General features: G+C 39.0%; 2 protein-coding genes and 7 non-coding genes across 9 annotated transcripts; 5 read left to right on the forward strand and 4 right to left on the reverse strand.

Moving 5' to 3' along the window:
* Nucleotides 1-733: 733 nt before the first annotated feature.
* Trnat-ugu (transfer RNA threonine (anticodon UGU)) lies at nt 734-807 on the reverse strand. Its single transcript has one exon. It is a non-coding gene; the product is annotated as a tRNA-Thr (tRNA).
* Nucleotides 808-3,554: 2,747 nt separating this feature from the next.
* Nucleotides 3,555-3,627, reverse strand: Trnav-cac (transfer RNA valine (anticodon CAC)). Its single transcript has one exon. It is a non-coding gene; the product is annotated as a tRNA-Val (tRNA).
* Nucleotides 3,628-4,510: 883 nt separating this feature from the next.
* On the reverse strand, nt 4,511-4,584 carry Trnat-ugu (transfer RNA threonine (anticodon UGU)). The gene has a single exon. It is a non-coding gene; the product is annotated as a tRNA-Thr (tRNA).
* A 995-nt stretch (nt 4,585-5,579) lies between these two features.
* On the forward strand, nt 5,580-5,651 carry Trnap-agg (transfer RNA proline (anticodon AGG)). The gene has a single exon. It is a non-coding gene; the product is annotated as a tRNA-Pro (tRNA).
* A 2,320-nt stretch (nt 5,652-7,971) lies between these two features.
* Trnap-agg (transfer RNA proline (anticodon AGG)) lies at nt 7,972-8,043 on the reverse strand. The gene has a single exon. It is a non-coding gene; the product is annotated as a tRNA-Pro (tRNA).
* Nucleotides 8,044-9,036: 993 nt separating this feature from the next.
* Nucleotides 9,037-9,110, forward strand: Trnat-cgu (transfer RNA threonine (anticodon CGU)). The gene has a single exon. It is a non-coding gene; the product is annotated as a tRNA-Thr (tRNA).
* Nucleotides 9,111-9,993: 883 nt separating this feature from the next.
* On the forward strand, nt 9,994-10,066 carry Trnav-cac (transfer RNA valine (anticodon CAC)). Its single transcript has one exon. It is a non-coding gene; the product is annotated as a tRNA-Val (tRNA).
* A 1,505-nt stretch (nt 10,067-11,571) lies between these two features.
* LOC149103029 (uncharacterized) lies at nt 11,572-13,599 on the forward strand. The gene is made up of 2 exons (XM_089272796.1): nt 11,572-12,458; nt 12,797-13,599. The coding sequence occupies exons 1-2, from the start codon at nt 11,572-11,574 to the stop codon at nt 13,425-13,427; spliced, it is 1,518 nt and encodes a 505-aa protein (XP_089128922.1). The 3' UTR covers nt 13,428-13,599.
* Nucleotides 13,600-13,675: 76 nt separating this feature from the next.
* On the forward strand, nt 13,676-15,189 carry LOC149103030 (uncharacterized). The gene is made up of 2 exons (XM_089272797.1): nt 13,676-14,056; nt 14,293-15,189. Exons 1-2 carry the CDS (start codon nt 13,916-13,918, stop codon nt 15,187-15,189), a joined length of 1,038 nt encoding a protein of 345 aa, XP_089128923.1. The 5' UTR covers nt 13,676-13,915.
* The last annotated feature ends 870 nt before the right edge of the window (nt 15,190-16,059 follow it).

Here is a 16,059-nt window from a genome sequence, read left to right on the forward strand (position 1 = left end):
GACTCATGCCTGGAACTTAAAAGTAAATCCAATGGATAACACAACCATACAAAAATTCCCAGCTATAGCTGGTTTTCACATGACGTCACTAAAATTCAAACAACGAAACTATTGATCTTCCTGAGATTTTACTTTAATGATGTATAAGAGCAGCTGAAAACTAATATTCATACAAATTTTCGCTCCGAATGGGTTCTTGGTTTTGTGATACACTACGCTTGAATTTCTAAGCTTTTGCGTGACGCGGCATTTACATGACGGCCTAGAGAGCTGTCATAATGGTTAAAAAAGTGACTTATTTCGGGGAACTTGGCTATCTGAATAGTTCATGTCTGAGAAAAAGTATTATTTTAATGTTTTAGAGTTTCTCGAGGGACAAACTCACATTTTTGTATCAAAACTCAGTGACAGATGTTTCTGGTGGTTTCTGGCCGCCATGTTGGTGCCCATATGGATGGGCACCAGCATGGCGTCTCCATACAAATCTCTGTAAATTTGGGTAAAAAATTTCTTCGCATATCTCGCATAAGAAAAATTGCTGTGACCAGAATTTTGGCGAGAGTCTTTGCATATTTACCTTCTTTTATTTCCCAGATTCTGGACTTTATCTATTGACCGGTTTTGTTTTTTTATTTTGATCTATTTTGAATTGCGTGACACTGAAAACCAGCAATACAAAATGTGAAGCTTCGATGAGCAAACGTAATGAGAATTAAAAAGTGCGACATCTCAAAGGCGCCGATGGGATTTGATCCCATGACCTTCTGTTTACAAGACAGCCGCTCTAACCAACTGAGCTACGACGCCCTACATTAGATATAATGTGTTTTAGTTTGTTTCTTTTAAAAGTAATAATAACAATAACAATAATAATAATAATAATAATAATTACTTACTAAACACGATGAAATTTAAGCTATAACCTTGTGGGTTCATGTTGATGTCGCGATCAGAAAACCCATCTAAAAATTATCCCAAAACATCCACTGTGGGCAAGAAGATGGCGACTGCTGCATTTACCAATAATTCTTAGCGTCAAAATCCCCAAGAGACGCTCATCAAAAACGCGCAGAAAACTTCCTAAAGCTTTAAACCTAGCGTACAGAATTAATGTAATTCAGCGACAAAGGTTGCAATACTTTGATAATCCAGGTACGCCATCCATTGTCGTAAAATGTAAAGCCACCATTTTTTCCATTGTGGATTTTGGTGCGCTGTTACTGACGCCATGACACTTTGTGCCGAAGAAGCCTTACTTGGGTTCCGCCACCAGTGAGCCAGCTCTTCTTAAATATTTAACAAAATAATGATCGCATTCAATAAATATATTTTCAATGAAAATCTGCTCAACATTGAGAGTATAGTGGGTTCACGGTTTCCTACAGAAAATTTTAATGTACGTTTTAAAATATAACAATAATAAACAAATATCCAACGACAAATCTATAATAAAAAATTGGAGAATCCGAATGACAGTGGAGAATCCTAAAACAGTGAATACTGATGATGAGTAATACAGTGATTTTGTGCAGGAAGTCATGGCACACTACCTGCGTTTTAAGAGCAGATAAATGAGGAAAAAAGAACTGCAAACAGAAAAGAAAAGACCAAAAAAATGTTAACATGGGTAGCAAAAATCTTGATTTTGGAGAATCCGGGTATCGATCCCGGTATTTCCCGCTTGCTAAGCGTGCGCTCTACCATTTGAGCTAATCCCCCATTGTACAGATGCCTTTGGTATTGCAAGGCTATTTTGAAAGCCAGGTTACCAGTTTTCGTCAAGTTTTACCAAAAATGAAAAAAGAGATTGAAATACACCACATCAACTAATTTAAAACTAGTAGTAATCAGAGATTATGAGAATGCGTTCGCCGCTCTCACTTGAATATATCTAAGCCCGCTAGGTTTTCGCCTGAATTCGGGCGAAGCCCGAATCCAGGCTAAGGCAGCAACCCTTAACACAGGGGGCGGGGGGGGGGGGGGGTGTGCTCCGTCAAGGCTAGGCTGGGCACATGGCCCAATGACTGGCCTATCTGCTGGTGGCTTGCTGGGGGCCAGCTGTCAAAAGCAGGGGGCAGGGGAGGGTGTCTTTTACTGCCACTCCAAACTAGCTACAATTTGAGTTTTCAGTGTTAAATAAGCTTGATGTTGACTGTGTTTCTGGGTATTTTACTCAGTTGTTTGACCTTGCTTGAGGCTTCTATGTTGACATGGCACCCTGCTGGAGTGGCCCATGCCACGTGCATGCGTGATTGGCCAATCTCGCAGCCAGGGGGGTGGTCAGAGGACATCTGACGGCTGGGACTGTCTTTGAGTTAAAGCGGGCATGTTTTTGCGAATTCGATTAGATATATATATACCGTAAATAAATGATTTCACTGGCTGAAATTCAACTTTTTCACCAGCAATCGAGGTTTTACAGTCAGATATGCATAGTGTCAAAGTCCATACTAGTGAAGAGGTCACGATTTGTTGATACGTTGCGTGACGCTGCCAGTTTCTGTAGACTATCACGTTACATAGAATATTTAAATTACATACATTATTCTAAGCTAGCATTTGCAATCGCGTGCTCGTTTCGCGTGGTCGTTTATCGTAAACAAACTCCGTGCGACTAATTCGAGTATTTCCCCTGATGAATAAAGTAGTCTTATGGGTCTTGTCTTCAGAGTACTTTTCCACCGATTCCAAACAATAAAATTTCGACCGGATAAAGACTGAGCTATCTGTTGCGACTGGAACTAATCAACAAATGCAATCAAAATGTAGCTGTTCCAACGGTCATCATCCCATAGCCAAGTGGTCAGTGTTAATAAACAAGGACAATTCCCTCAGATTTCGATAAATGCAACCGTCGAAGCGTTTAAATTCGCCAAAATCTAACGCTGAGAGCACATAATAGCGAAGCGTACGGCGACTGAATGGAAAGAAGTCAAAGAAAGATCCATCGGAAAGACGAGTTCACATGGCCTGCTCACATACTCACATGTTCGCCACATGTCTTATCACATGTCTTAGCATTAAACGGTACCCGTTTACTGGCCGTGACATGGCCCTGCAAAAATCAAGCGGGGTGGCCATTTTGGTGTCCTTACAGGAACGTGTTTTGTCGGCCTATAACCGTGCACAGGAACACCAACTCTGAAAAGCCACAGGTCAAAATTAGCTTTGCATTTCACTTCGTCGAACGCAGCAATTAAAAAGACTTACTACTATTTGTAAAATTTGGAAGAAAATAACTTGCCAAATAATATTAAATCAAATGCAAAGCGGGCGCTCTACCATTTGGGCTAATCTCCCGATTGTTACATGAAAACAGAGTCTTATATTACTATTGTCATGAGATTACAAAAGAAAAATAACCACTAAATAATTGAAATGGCGCAGAAATATCTTCTATTTTATTTTGAAATCTCTCAATTGTGATTAATTTACTTGACAAAATTACTATTACTTGAGTATATTTTCATTGCCATAAAACAGTCCATAAAGAAATCGAGACGTAGAATTATAAAAAAAAAACTGCAGAAATCAAATAAAGAAATGAAAAAGAATATTTCCGGCCGGGCTCGAACCGGCGACCTTCCGCGTGTGAGGCGGACGTGATAGCCACTACACTACGGAAACCTCGGTGAACCACTAGTAATCTTAAAACGAAGTATTTCTAAACCACGTTAACGTGGTACTATGATCAAATTTTACTCCTTGAATTTTTGGGTCAATCACATGGAAATCCACGAAATATTAAAAACGCCGTTTGCCGCTTGCAAATATCTGCATTAGTTCCGGAGATTTTTAAGTTTGAAAAATGTGTAAAATATGCAAATGAAAGACAGCTAAATATTATATCGAATCTATAAATAGAACTATCTTGGTCAATTTGCAGCGGAAACTATTGAACCATTGTTCCCAGGGCAACTAACTGTTTTCCATTCCCCTCCAATCTAATTCAAATATTTTAGTGATTTTAAGCTGGAAAAACATTAAACAAGGCCACAAACACCACCTTACATATTTATATGCTTGCAGGATCATGCAGATGAGGCACCACTGGCAAATATCAAAATGGAACGCCAAAGGTGGCCAGAAAAGCTTTTAATATCGAGGAGGTCTGGACCCCAGCATGTTCCCATGGTAACAGAACTGTTTAGTTCATATTGTGGAGCACATCTAATAGAATCTTACCGCATATTCGCACATTTTAAAATCTTGAATATCTCAGGAACGAAAGGAGATCTTTGAAATAGTAAACAGCGTTTTTCTTCTCTTACAGTCTACTTTTTGTGCTTTAAAATGGCTTAGATAGGAAAGATGCGAATTTCATGATATATAGTAGCACTTTAAATGTACCGTCATGTAATTTTTTCAGTCGACCCCTGCGTGGACCTTAAAAATAAAACTATTATTGGATAACACAACCTTACAAAAATTCCCTGTTAAACAATATGTGAAGCTTCGATGAGCAAAAGTAATGAAAAAGTATTGAGAATTAAAAAGCTTGACCCCTCTAAGGCACCGATGGGATTTGAACCCATGACCTCCTGTTTACAAGACAGGCGCTCTAACCAACTGAGCTACGGCGCCCTACATTAGAGGGAGAGAGACTTCATGGATTCGAGAAAGAAACATCTGGTAGCCAGGAAAAAGAATTGTGTTCTCTTCATAATAGAATTATTGTTAAAATTAAGAAGTTTGTGTATTTTTTTTTTTTTTTTTTTTTTTTTTTTCATTATGTGGGGGTAATGGGGGTAATGTCTGTTTCACTGCTTTGCTTTTTTTTTCATTTTGATCAGATAAGGGATAAAATTGGTTTCATTTTTTTCAGACATTTGACCAACTAATCGCAATCGTTCGCTTGTTGATATTCATAGTTTTGTGACGTCGGTCATTCAAGACGGGCATGTTCTTTTTTTTTTCTTTTTTCATCTTGTAGCTTGTACCGAGAAAACAACAAATTTAATTGCGTTTTCGAAATTTGTAATTTCTGACGATCGAGGGACGAATTAGTCAGAGATTACTATTCTGAGAGCATGATGGAGAGGCTCGCGGGTTGTCCTGGGATGTTTAAGGACTTTCTTGCCTTTTGGCGGGAGACTTACGTCATTCTTGATCGGTCAGTCTTCGTGTTCGTCCAAAATTTTATTAAGCTTTGTTTTAACAGCGTCTTGTAAAATGTTCTAGCTTATCGATTTGTACCCTTTCCTCGGGGTTCTGAGGAATACGTTTCCACACATTTTTTGACCATATCTTAAGGGTACGCTTTTAGTGGTTTTTCGTATTTGGCGTAGCACAGGTTCTAATTGTTAGAACCAACAGTTTTAATTTGCAAGGAGATAGATTTTCTTATTAGACGGAATACATTTGCATCAGATAGCTGACTCAATAAACTATTCCCATTGAATGTTTCGTGTTAGTGCTGAGTCAGAATTGCTTCATTGACATGACGCGGAAGACTCCGTTAATCAGCGGAGTTGGACTGGTAACCACAACACAACACAGAACAGGTATATATTAAAACACCAGCTGAGTTAAGGGAGTAGCAGATTAAAGCATTTGTCTGAACAGTTTACTGTATGTCTGGCCTGTTGGTCTAGTGGCATGATTCTCGCTTAGGGTGCGAGAGGTCCCGGGTTCGACTCCCGGACAGGCCCAAATTGTTTTTCTAAAAATAAATAAATAATACTAATTAAAATAATCATAACAATAATTTTTTAGCAAACTAGTATTTTCCAAATTGTAGGTATGGTTGAGACATTCACTCGCTCTTTCCTTCTCTCCCTCGCTTCCTGTTAGACTTTTCGTGAATCCGCTGATCAATTTAAAGCGCATTTTAGTCACAACCCAGGAGAATCCCAAGCGGCTTGCGGCTTTAATACGTGCATTTTCATCCTCCAAGAAAACATCAACGCAACGCGCGTGCTAACATTATCCGCGGGAGAACTGGCTACTATATCTAACAATAGTTTGATAGGAATTACCTTGCTCTTCTGATACCGGCGAAATGTTTAAGCAACCTGCCAAAATACTCTACACCCTCAAAGATGTTCACATCAGGCTATACAAATAGGGTTAAGGTTATGGATTGTTTGGACTGATGCGATCATGAAATGGGCGATGTAATCATCTTTATTTTTCGCCAAATCTTATTAGCAAAACGTAAAAAAGAAATTGATTAGTTATTCCATTTAAATTACCCTGGAACAAAACAAAATGAACGGAAAAGTTTAAAGCGATGGCTTTTGTCCTTGGGTCATTTGAAAGCTTTTATTTAACACAGAAATTGCATTCAACCGTCAACTTATAGCAGAGAGACTTTCTCATCAAAGCTTACCACATTAGCTTTTCAGGTCACTTTCCAGCACTTTCCACATCTCCTGGTCATTTTGAACGCCTGGACGACTCAAATACTCCTGAAATTTAGCCTTCAAGTTGGCCATAGTACTAATTCGAACATTCGAAGTCAACTCCACTTCAATTTAGCGAAACACCTAATATTAACGGTCGTGTAAAAGCTACAAAATCATCAATAATCGGGCTGGCACGATGCACGCGTTGAGTAGTTAGCTCGCACTGACTGCACGGTTAATATTCCAATATGGCGTCGGACTCGGGCGCTCTCGTTCGGGCCGACTAATTACGAGCAGTGTCTACACCTGAGTGAGTGAGTGAGTGACACATTTGCATATCGGAGTTCCCACAACAAACACGTTTCTACGCTTCGCGTATCCACGAGTTTAATTAAATAAGCTCGATTACGTCAACACCTTTCGTTTTTTTCTTTTTGTTTTGTTTTCGCTGACTCAAATTTTGTAAGAGCTGCATAGATTTGAGTAAAAACATTTAGTAACAATCATGTGTTTCCGGCCAAGCTCGAGCCGGCGACCTTCCGCGTTAAAGCGGACGTGATAACCACGGCAACTCTCGCAACGCACCCAAAGCGAGAATCATGCCACTAGACCAACAGGCTAAACATGGTTGAACGTCTTCTAACAAAGGTCTTAATCTACTTCTCTCTGTCGAACTGGTTCTATAACACCTGTTTTGTGTTGTCTCATTGGCCAAGACAGTTATTACCCAACTCCCCCAGTTTTTCGCGCACGGCTTTTCATGTCTTTCGAGCAAGATACAATAATGTAACAGAAACCTTACGCAAGTTAAAATTTCTACCACAAAATTTGACAAAAATTGTACAAAATGCTTTCATAGAACTTTCCGTGCCGCAATCGGCGACGGTTCTTTTTGTTTTGATAATTATTTTCTATATAGTTAGCGTCAGGATTCCATCCATTCCTCCTGTTAACGTAATTTTTAGTTGTATTGCATGTAAGTAGGTCTATTCAAACAAACAGCCACTACGCGGATGTGATGAGAATAAACCGTTATTATCGTGATCGTTATCATTATTGGTTTTTTGACGGTTAAAGCAAATTTGGCAGTAATTTTTCGTAAAAGGGCACAAATTTGCCCGTATAAGATAAGATTTGGCGACAAATAAAGATGATGGCATCGCCCATTTCATGATCGCATCAGTCCAAACAATCCATAACCTTAACCCCTATTTGTATAGCCTGATGTGAACATCTTTGAGGGTGTAGAGTATTTTAGCAGGTTGCTTAAACATTTCGCCGGTATCGGGACAGCAAGGTAATTCCTCTGAAACTCTTTTTAGATATAGTAGCCAGTTCTCCCGCGGATAATGTTAGCACGCGCGTTGCGTTGATGTTTTCTTGGAGGATCAAAATGCACGTATTAAAGCCGCAAGCCGCTTGGGATTCTCTTGGGCTGTGACTAAAATGCGCTTTAAATTGATCAGCGGATTCACGAAAAGTCTAACAGGAAGCGAGGGAGAGAAGGAAAGAGCGAGTGAATGTCTCAACCATACCTACAATTTGGAAAATACTAGTTTGCTAAAAAATTATTGTTATGATTATTTTAATTAGTATTATTTATTTATTTTTAGAAAAGCAATTTGGGCCTGTCCGGGAGTCGAACCCGGGACCTCTCGCACCCTAAGCGAGAATCATGCCACTAGACCAACAGGCCAGACATACAGTAAACTGTTCAGACAAATGCTTTAATCTGCTACTCCCTTAACTCAGCTGGTGTTTTAATATATACCTGTTCTGTGTTGTGTTGTAGTTACCAGTCCAACTCCGCTGATTAACGGAGTCTTCCGCGTCATGTCAATAAAGCAATTCTGACTCAGCACTAACACGAGACATTCAATGGGAATAGTTTATTGAGGATGCGTCAGTCAGCTATCTGATGCAAATGTATTCCGTCTAATAAGAAAATCTATCTCCTTGCAAATTAAAACTGTTGGTTCTAACAATTAGAACCTGTGCTACGCCAAATACGAAAAACCACTAAAAGCGTACCCTTAAGATATGGTCAAAAAATGTGTGGAAACGTATTCCTCAGAACCCCGAGGAAAGGGTACAAATCGATAAGCTAGAACATTTTACAAGACGCTGTTAAAACAAAGCTTAATAAAATTTTGGACGAACACGAAGACTGACCGATCAAGAATGACGTAAGTCTCCCGCCAAAAGGCAAGAAAGTCCTTAAACATCCCAGGACAGCCCGCGAGCCTCTCCATCATGCTCTCAGAATAGTAATCTCTGACTAATTCGTCCCTCGATCGTCAGAAATTACAAATTTCAAAAACTCAATTAAATTTGTTGCTTTCTCAGTACAAGCTACAAGATGAAAAAAGAAAAAAAAAGAACATGCCCGTCTTGATTGACAGACGTCACAAAACCATGAATATCAACAAGCGAACGATTGCGATTAGTTAGTCAAATGTCTGAAAAAAATGAAACCAGTTTTATCCCTTATCTGATCAGAATGAAAAAAAAAAGCCCAGCAGTGAAACAGATATAGAAACACAACCATTACCCCCACATAATGAAAAAAAAAAATACACAAACTTCTTAATTTCAACAATAATTCTATTACGAAGGGAACACAATTCTCTTTCCTGGCTACCAGATGTTTCTTTCTCGAATCCATGAAGTCTCTCTCCCTCTAATGTAGGGCGCCGTAGCTCAGTTGGTTAGAGCTCCTCTCTCGTAAACAGGAGGTCATGGGTTCAAATCCCATCGGTGCTTTAGAGGGTCAAACTTTTTAATTCTCAATACTTTTTCATTACTTTTGCTCATCGAAGCTTCACATATTGTTTAACCGGGAATTTTTGTAAGGTTGTGTTATCCAATAATAGTTTTATTTTTAAGGTCCACGCAGGGGTCGACTGAAAAAATTACATGACGGTACATTTAAAGTGCTACTATGTATCATGAAATTCGCATCTTTCCTATCTAAGCCATTTTAAATCACAAAAAAGTAGACTGTACGAGAAGAGAAACGCTGTTTACTATTTTAAAGATCTCCTTTCGTTCCAGAGATATTCAGGATTTTAAAATGTGCAAATATGCGGTAAGATTCTATTAGATGTGCTCCACAATATGAGCTAAACAGTTCTGTTACCATGGGAACATGCTGGGGTCCAGACCTCCTCGATATTAAAAGCTTTTCTGGCCACCTTTGGCGTTCCATTTTGATATTTGCCAGTGGTGCCTCATCTGCATGATCCTGCAAGCATATAATTATGTTAGGTGGTGTTTGTGGCCTTGTTTAATGTTTTTCCAGCTGAAAATCACTAAAATATTTGAATCAGATTGGAGGGGAATGGAAAACAGTTAGTTGCCCTGGGAACAATGGTTCAATAGTTTCCGCTGCAAATTGACCAAGATAGCTCTATTTATAGATTCGATATAACATTTAGCTGTCTTTCATTTGTATATTTTACACATTTTTCAAACTTAAATATCTCCGGAACTAATGCAGATATTTGCAAGCAGCAAACGGCGTTTTTAATATTTTGTGGATTTCCATGTGATCCACCCAGAAATTCAAGGAGTAAAATTTGATCATAGTACAACGTTAACGTGGTTTAGAAATACTTCGTTTTAAGATCACTCGTGGTTCACCGAGGTTTCCGTAGTGTAGTGGCTATCACGTCCGCCTCACACGCGGAAGGTCGCCGGTTCGAGCCCGGCCGGAAACATTCTTTTTCGTTTCTTTATTTGACTTCTGCAGTTGCTTTTTTATGATTGCATATCTCGATTTCTTTATGAACTGTTTTATGGCACCTTGTATTTTAAGAGTAATGATATTCAAGTAATAGTAAGCTTCACAGGTAAATTAATCATAGTTAAGGGATGTGAAAGTATAATAGCGGACTTCGCTGCATTAGTTAAATTATTTAGCAGTTATTTTTCTGTCGTAATATTATGACAATAGCCTGCTGATTTCTACCGGAAGTTGCGGGGCATGCTGGGTTAAAAATTGGGGGGAACTAGCTCCAGTCTCCATTATAAAAAAACACGCGCGGAAAAAATGGCGTCAATTTGTTTTCATTGTTCGCTATGTCGTCCGCCAGGGAAAAACAACCTTTTTTCTCATACTGAAGCTTGAACTTTGGGCTTTAAATAGACTTTCTTATAATTTTAAAATAGTAAAGCAGGTATACTACTCCCCAGCTTGAAGATAAATCGTTTAAATCACCAGCTCCGACAGAAGTTCGTTCGCGGCCCGGCGTCCTTGTTTCTAAATCAGTTAAGCCGACAACTTTGTTTGTGTTTGAGACCGACTGAGGTACACAGAAGCCTTACATTACTAATAAAATTTTAAAAAAGGTGATGCTAACACTGTGGTTTTGTTTGAAATAGTTAACTGCAATGTCGAACAAGAAGCGCGTGTTTACGTTCCCCCGATAGGATTTTAATAACCCGCGCGAGGACTCGCAAACAGTTTCATCCATAAATGGCCTTGGAATCTAGCAGAAAGGTTTTGGCAGAATTGTATCTCTGAACACAACCAAAGGCTTAAAGGGGTAAAAATATCACGTCTAATAACCCATAAAAATAATTTCGGAAGTTAAAGTGATACCTTGCGTGACCCCTATCAGCTATACCCTACAGCTACGATCACGTCATCGCCAGATGCACAAAAAATTTTTGAGGTTTGAGCAATACTACTGTTACCATGCCCAAGGTCTTTAGTTGTTCCGACTGCGAAAACAACTACCAAACAGGTCGTGGATTAAGGAAACATTTCCAAACCCACCCAAGCCACAAGCGCGAAGAAAACGTAAGAAACCCACCCCTGCAAGCTGCTGCTGCAGCAAATAATTTCCTGGACGTCCCGCACCACCACCGCTCTGCGAGGCTAAAGGAACTTTTGAAACTTTTAACACCAGATGAATTTTCAACTGTGGTTTTGTGTAGTATTTCCAGACATGTGTCAACTTCCTCATTTCTGTTATCAAGAAGTAAACTTACACAGGGCCCAGTTTCCGAAAGCAAGTTGCGAGGAGAATTGGAAGTACTTGTTGCGATGTTAGCCGAGTGTTACCCAGACTCGCTTCTTTATTCCTTGAAACAACAGTCAGTTTCTACCCTTTATTCCAAACCACAAGATGAAGGTATATTCCCGAATTATCACTCCAAGGAAAAACTTTTGACTCCAGCAAAATGACGAGAATGGGCTCATTTTATTGACGATTTAAACATGCCTCAACATCAACAAGAAAAAGCTGAGCTGGTCGACTTTGTTATTTCACATAAGGATGGAGAGTTTTTTAAGAGGACACTCATGCCAGTCATTTTTAAGAAGAATTTCAATCATTTTGTCCAGTTTGCAGCCGAACTAGTAAGTAATTTTGACACTGGCTACACTAAATATCAAAACATAGTCCGAAATCAGCTTGGTAAAGAACTAGAACATGTTTTCGGAATCAACATCATGGTACCAAAAGATGACATTTGTGAACAGCTAAAGGTACAAAAGGAGGCTCTGCAAGAAAGTTTGTCACTAACTTTTACTGAACACAATGGCGTTGTTGCAGCATACACAAACGTTAAAAACACTGTGGAATGGCTACTTAGCAAAAAAACTCTGCAGGAAACAAAAATGGTCCCTAAGGAAAAATTACTTGTTTATCACTACATTGATGCATTCCCATGGATGCAGTGGAGTAAGTTCTTTACTGGAGAAACAGCAATAAGAGTCAAATTAGTGGAGCCCCACAACCTGTTAAGCTCCATTGTTACAGTGTGTTCTTGGTTAGGGCCAGATAACTACAACCATGTAAGTAATCTTGGACTAGAAACCCTTCAACAGCTGACCAGTTTGAAGTCAGTTTATCACCCAATTCTGAAGAAGAACATAGAAGTCATTGTGCGTGGTGTTGCAGATGGCTGTCAGCCAAGATCAATTACTGGAAGTTCTTCTGCAAGTTCCACTTATCCAATTCCTGAGTCACCAGAACATCAAAAGCAACTTGGGGATATGAGAGTCATCTGTAATGAGCCTGTGTGGAAAGTAGAAATGACTGAGAAAGGAGAAGAACAGTACAAGACATGGTTGGGAAAGCGAGTAGATAATACTGAAAACAGGTTATTATTTGATTAATGGTACTTTACTAATTGACTTTTTAGAAAGAACAACAGTAGGCCTTTCCAGTGTGAGCAAACATGAGCATCATTCACTTTTTAAAACTTGAGTCTTCCAAATACAAAACACAGGCATGAATGATAATATACATTTATATTATTATACGGTGCAACAGTTACATGTAAACAGTACCCACACACCAATCAAAGAGAAAAACTAATGTAATTCAATGTGGAAAACTTTATTAAGAGGTTTTGCACTACATGTACATGTATTCATTTTGGAAAGCACCCTTCTGTCAATTTAAATTAACAAAAATGTTTACTATCATTTATGGCAGACGAGAATATGCAAAGAAGCACCTTGGTCAAACTGGACATCCTAATGCTTCTCAACTTGACCTAGCAAATTTTTACCCAGCAATGATGCACCAAGCTACAAGAGCTACAGAAACTATTGTACGAAGAATTGGCCAAGTAGCTGATGCTCTCAGACAAAATAAAAAAAAATGGTTTTTAGAAGTACAGAAAGTTGCTCGAAAAGTTTGTTTAAGCAGTTATGATGTCACATTTGATGAAAATGGTGTTTTGGCCTTCTATGAAAAAGCAGAGGAACTCTTGAACAACTCTGGTTTCAGTCCTTCAGTCAGCAAAATATTGGTATGTTTTTGCACTGGCCTGAAAAAAATTTTCCAATGGATTTTAAACACTCCGAAAGAATTAACCAGACAGGAGTATGAATGTCAAGCAAGAGTTCTGTTAGGATTTCAATTTATTTTAATTTTTGGCTCTGAAACTGTTACTGCCACCGTGAAAGAACTGGTTGCTTACACTGGGTTTTATGTCGAGAAGGCTCTTAAAGATGCCGCCTTGAGTGGACTCCCTTTGACCTTGCACAATTTTAATGACAGCATCATGGAAACCAAACGCAAAGAAGCCAAGCAAGGTAACTACATTTACAGTGGTGGGTGAGCAGGTGAAACAGGAAAGATAGACTATCAAAAACGAGTACTCACCCAACAATTCTGTCATGAGTGGGCATCTGTTGAGAACCGAGAGAAGAAAGGGTGCAGCTACTCGTCAGACTCTAAAGTCCACAAAAAGGAAAATGAAGATTTACCAAAACATCTAAAGAAGAAGAAAATGGTATAAAATATATAAATGAATCTGTATAAATGTGAAAAACAAAATAAGTTTTCCCTCCATTCATTTTAAATAACTCCTAGACTACTATATACACTGCATTTAAAAAAGGATGCTTCTCAAGGCTGTGGTCAAAGAAAAATTATCAGGAGCCCAGAAGTTCCTAACCATGGAATCCTGGGTGCCCAACACTTAAGCTTATATGAAAAAAGCATTTTTCCCTGTCACCTAAAGGCCAAAGTTAGTTACCTGTGGCACCCAGGCACTTCTAGTGGACAGCCCTGCTTCTTGTGTATGCTGCTGTTTAGTTGAATATCATGGACACATTCCTAATGTTCATAACACCTATGCTATTTTGTTTAAAACAGCACATTCCTTTTCAAGACACTGAAAGAAAGTCAAGTCAAGATGAACCACCTTATGCTACCTATATATCACCAACTGCTCCTGAAATCGAGGTACATGAAGGCATTATATAAAAGCACTAACATAACAAGTTCATCTGACACACCTAAGAGGTTACCAAAAAATGTCAGGAAATTTTGTTTTGACTTATTTTTAACAGCAAAATGATGTCTCGTAGTAACTAGAAATAAATGATCGATTTCAATGAACTGAGTTATTTGATAGTGCTAGGAATTAGAGCACAGGTTAAAATCAGATCATATTAACTTACCTCTGTTAATTATTTCAGATGAAAGACTCAAATAAAGATGCCGACGGTAGTATTTGTGTTCGTCCTCGGCCAAAAATCGACTCCACATTAACCCAACAGATGACTCAAAACTATCTTCAGGCAGCGAAAACGCATTTCCAGTCGTCCAACGTTGTAGAAATTACAGTCGAAACGGCCAAAGAATTTGCTTCAACATCCAACAGTGGCACGGTAAATAGCTCAACAAACTTGAACAGTATCAAATCAACAGTTCAAAGTCTTAACATCACAAGAGCCGATCCAAGAGTAACACACGAGTTATTTACCATGAAGTTAAACTCAAGCAAACCACAGCAGTCGGGCACATTTGTCATTGAACATCAAAGAGAAAAATCAGCCATCCTTCGAAGAAAATTCGTTATTCCATATGCAGACGTACTAGAATTACACATAGATGACAGAAAAATTATTCTGGACACGTACCAAAGACCGCAGACATTTTACAAAAAGAAAGATGAGTCCGGCCGACAGAGTTCGACAACATGGTCAGAATTCTCCGAAGGTTCCGAGACATGTACGTCTGGGTCAGATGAGAAGACTCGACTTGAAATTAACTTTCACCAGCCAAACAAACTCGTGAATACTCTAATTCACTCCGACACATATCTCCAGATGGCAGCCAACGGGGGATTACGAGAAAACTACCATCAGCAGAAGCAAGACATCACGGAGCCTGAGGCGTTCCTCCCTGTAGCCAAAAACCCGCAAACAGTACGCGCAGCACAGCTCGCCGTCTTAGAACTGCTTAAACAGCCAGAAGGAAGTGATGTGTCTTGGCTTATTAAAATGTTCGGTGGAATTCATCACCTTTTCAAGCAATCTTTACGCCAGAGTAGTCTTCATATCCCTGTTAGTCGCGTCGAGAAGGAGGAATGACCATTACACGGTAAGAGTTTTATCTTGTCCCGGAGCTTTGAACAGCATTATCCGCTGCTGTATCAGCACAAATAACATCTTTAACTTAATAAATCCGATTTCTTTAAACTGGCCTGGAGTATTGCAAAATTCTCAACAAGCGAAATAAAATAAATGCTGAGCTAAACACGATAAAAGCCGCCAGTGTTCAATCGCCATGTGTATTTCGTTTCGCGAAACGCTCTCGAATGAATGGACCCCTAAAGCTGTTTGCGAGTCGCGCGCTGATTGGTTGAAATTTGAAGACCTGTCAAACAGAGATCAGCAGGAGCTTGTACCAAATATTCTCAAAAATATCCAAATATTCTTCCAAAACTAGTAATTTGTTTTCTCCAAGACTCTGATTTCATGTAACAACAAGAGATTAGCCCAAATGGTAGAGCGCCCGCTTTGCATGCGGGAGGTACCGGGATCGATGCCCAGATTCTCCACATAATATTATTTTACTTCAAAAGACAAAGTTCAGATCAACACTGATTTTTTAATATTATATGGCAAGTTATTTTCTTCAAAATTTTACAAATAGCAGTAAGTCTTTTTTATTGTCCTAAATTAGTTAATCTGGTGTATTTAAATCTCCGTTTTCATTTTCGGTAACACCGAAAACTGGTGACCTATTTTTCAAAATAGCCTCGTTATAGCTAAGGCATCTATGCAATGGGGGATTAGCTCAAATGGTAGAGCGCCCGCTTCGCATGCGGGAAGTACCGGGATCGATACCCGGATTCTCCAAATTCAAGATTTTTTGCTACCTATGTTAACATTTTTTTTTTGTCTTTTTGTCTTTTCTGTTTGCAGTTCTTTTTTCCTCATTTATCTGCTCATAAAAAG

Source organism: Orbicella faveolata, unplaced genomic scaffold (assembly GCF_042242905.1).
Source record: "Orbicella faveolata isolate gen_17 unplaced genomic scaffold, um_ofav_v1 contig_35, whole genome shotgun sequence".
Lineage (NCBI taxonomy): Eukaryota > Metazoa > Cnidaria > Anthozoa > Scleractinia > Merulinidae > Orbicella > Orbicella faveolata.

What these genes read in the sequence shown, in the direction of transcription:
- LOC149103029 (XM_089272796.1), top strand. Translation starts at nt 11,572, where the DNA reads ATGCCTCAACATCAACAAGAAAAAGCTGAGCTGGTCGACTTTGTTATT. An exon ending in GTAGATAATACTGAAAACAG is followed by an intron (nt 12,459 to 12,796) that starts GTTATTATTTGA and finishes CATTTATGGCAG; the next exon opens with ACGAGAATATGCAAAGAAGC.
- LOC149103030 (XM_089272797.1), top strand. Translation starts at nt 13,916, where the DNA reads ATGGACACATTCCTAATGTTCATAACACCTATGCTATTTTGTTTAAAA. An exon ending in CAACTGCTCCTGAAATCGAG is followed by an intron (nt 14,057 to 14,292) that starts GTACATGAAGGC and finishes TAATTATTTCAG; the next exon opens with ATGAAAGACTCAAATAAAGA.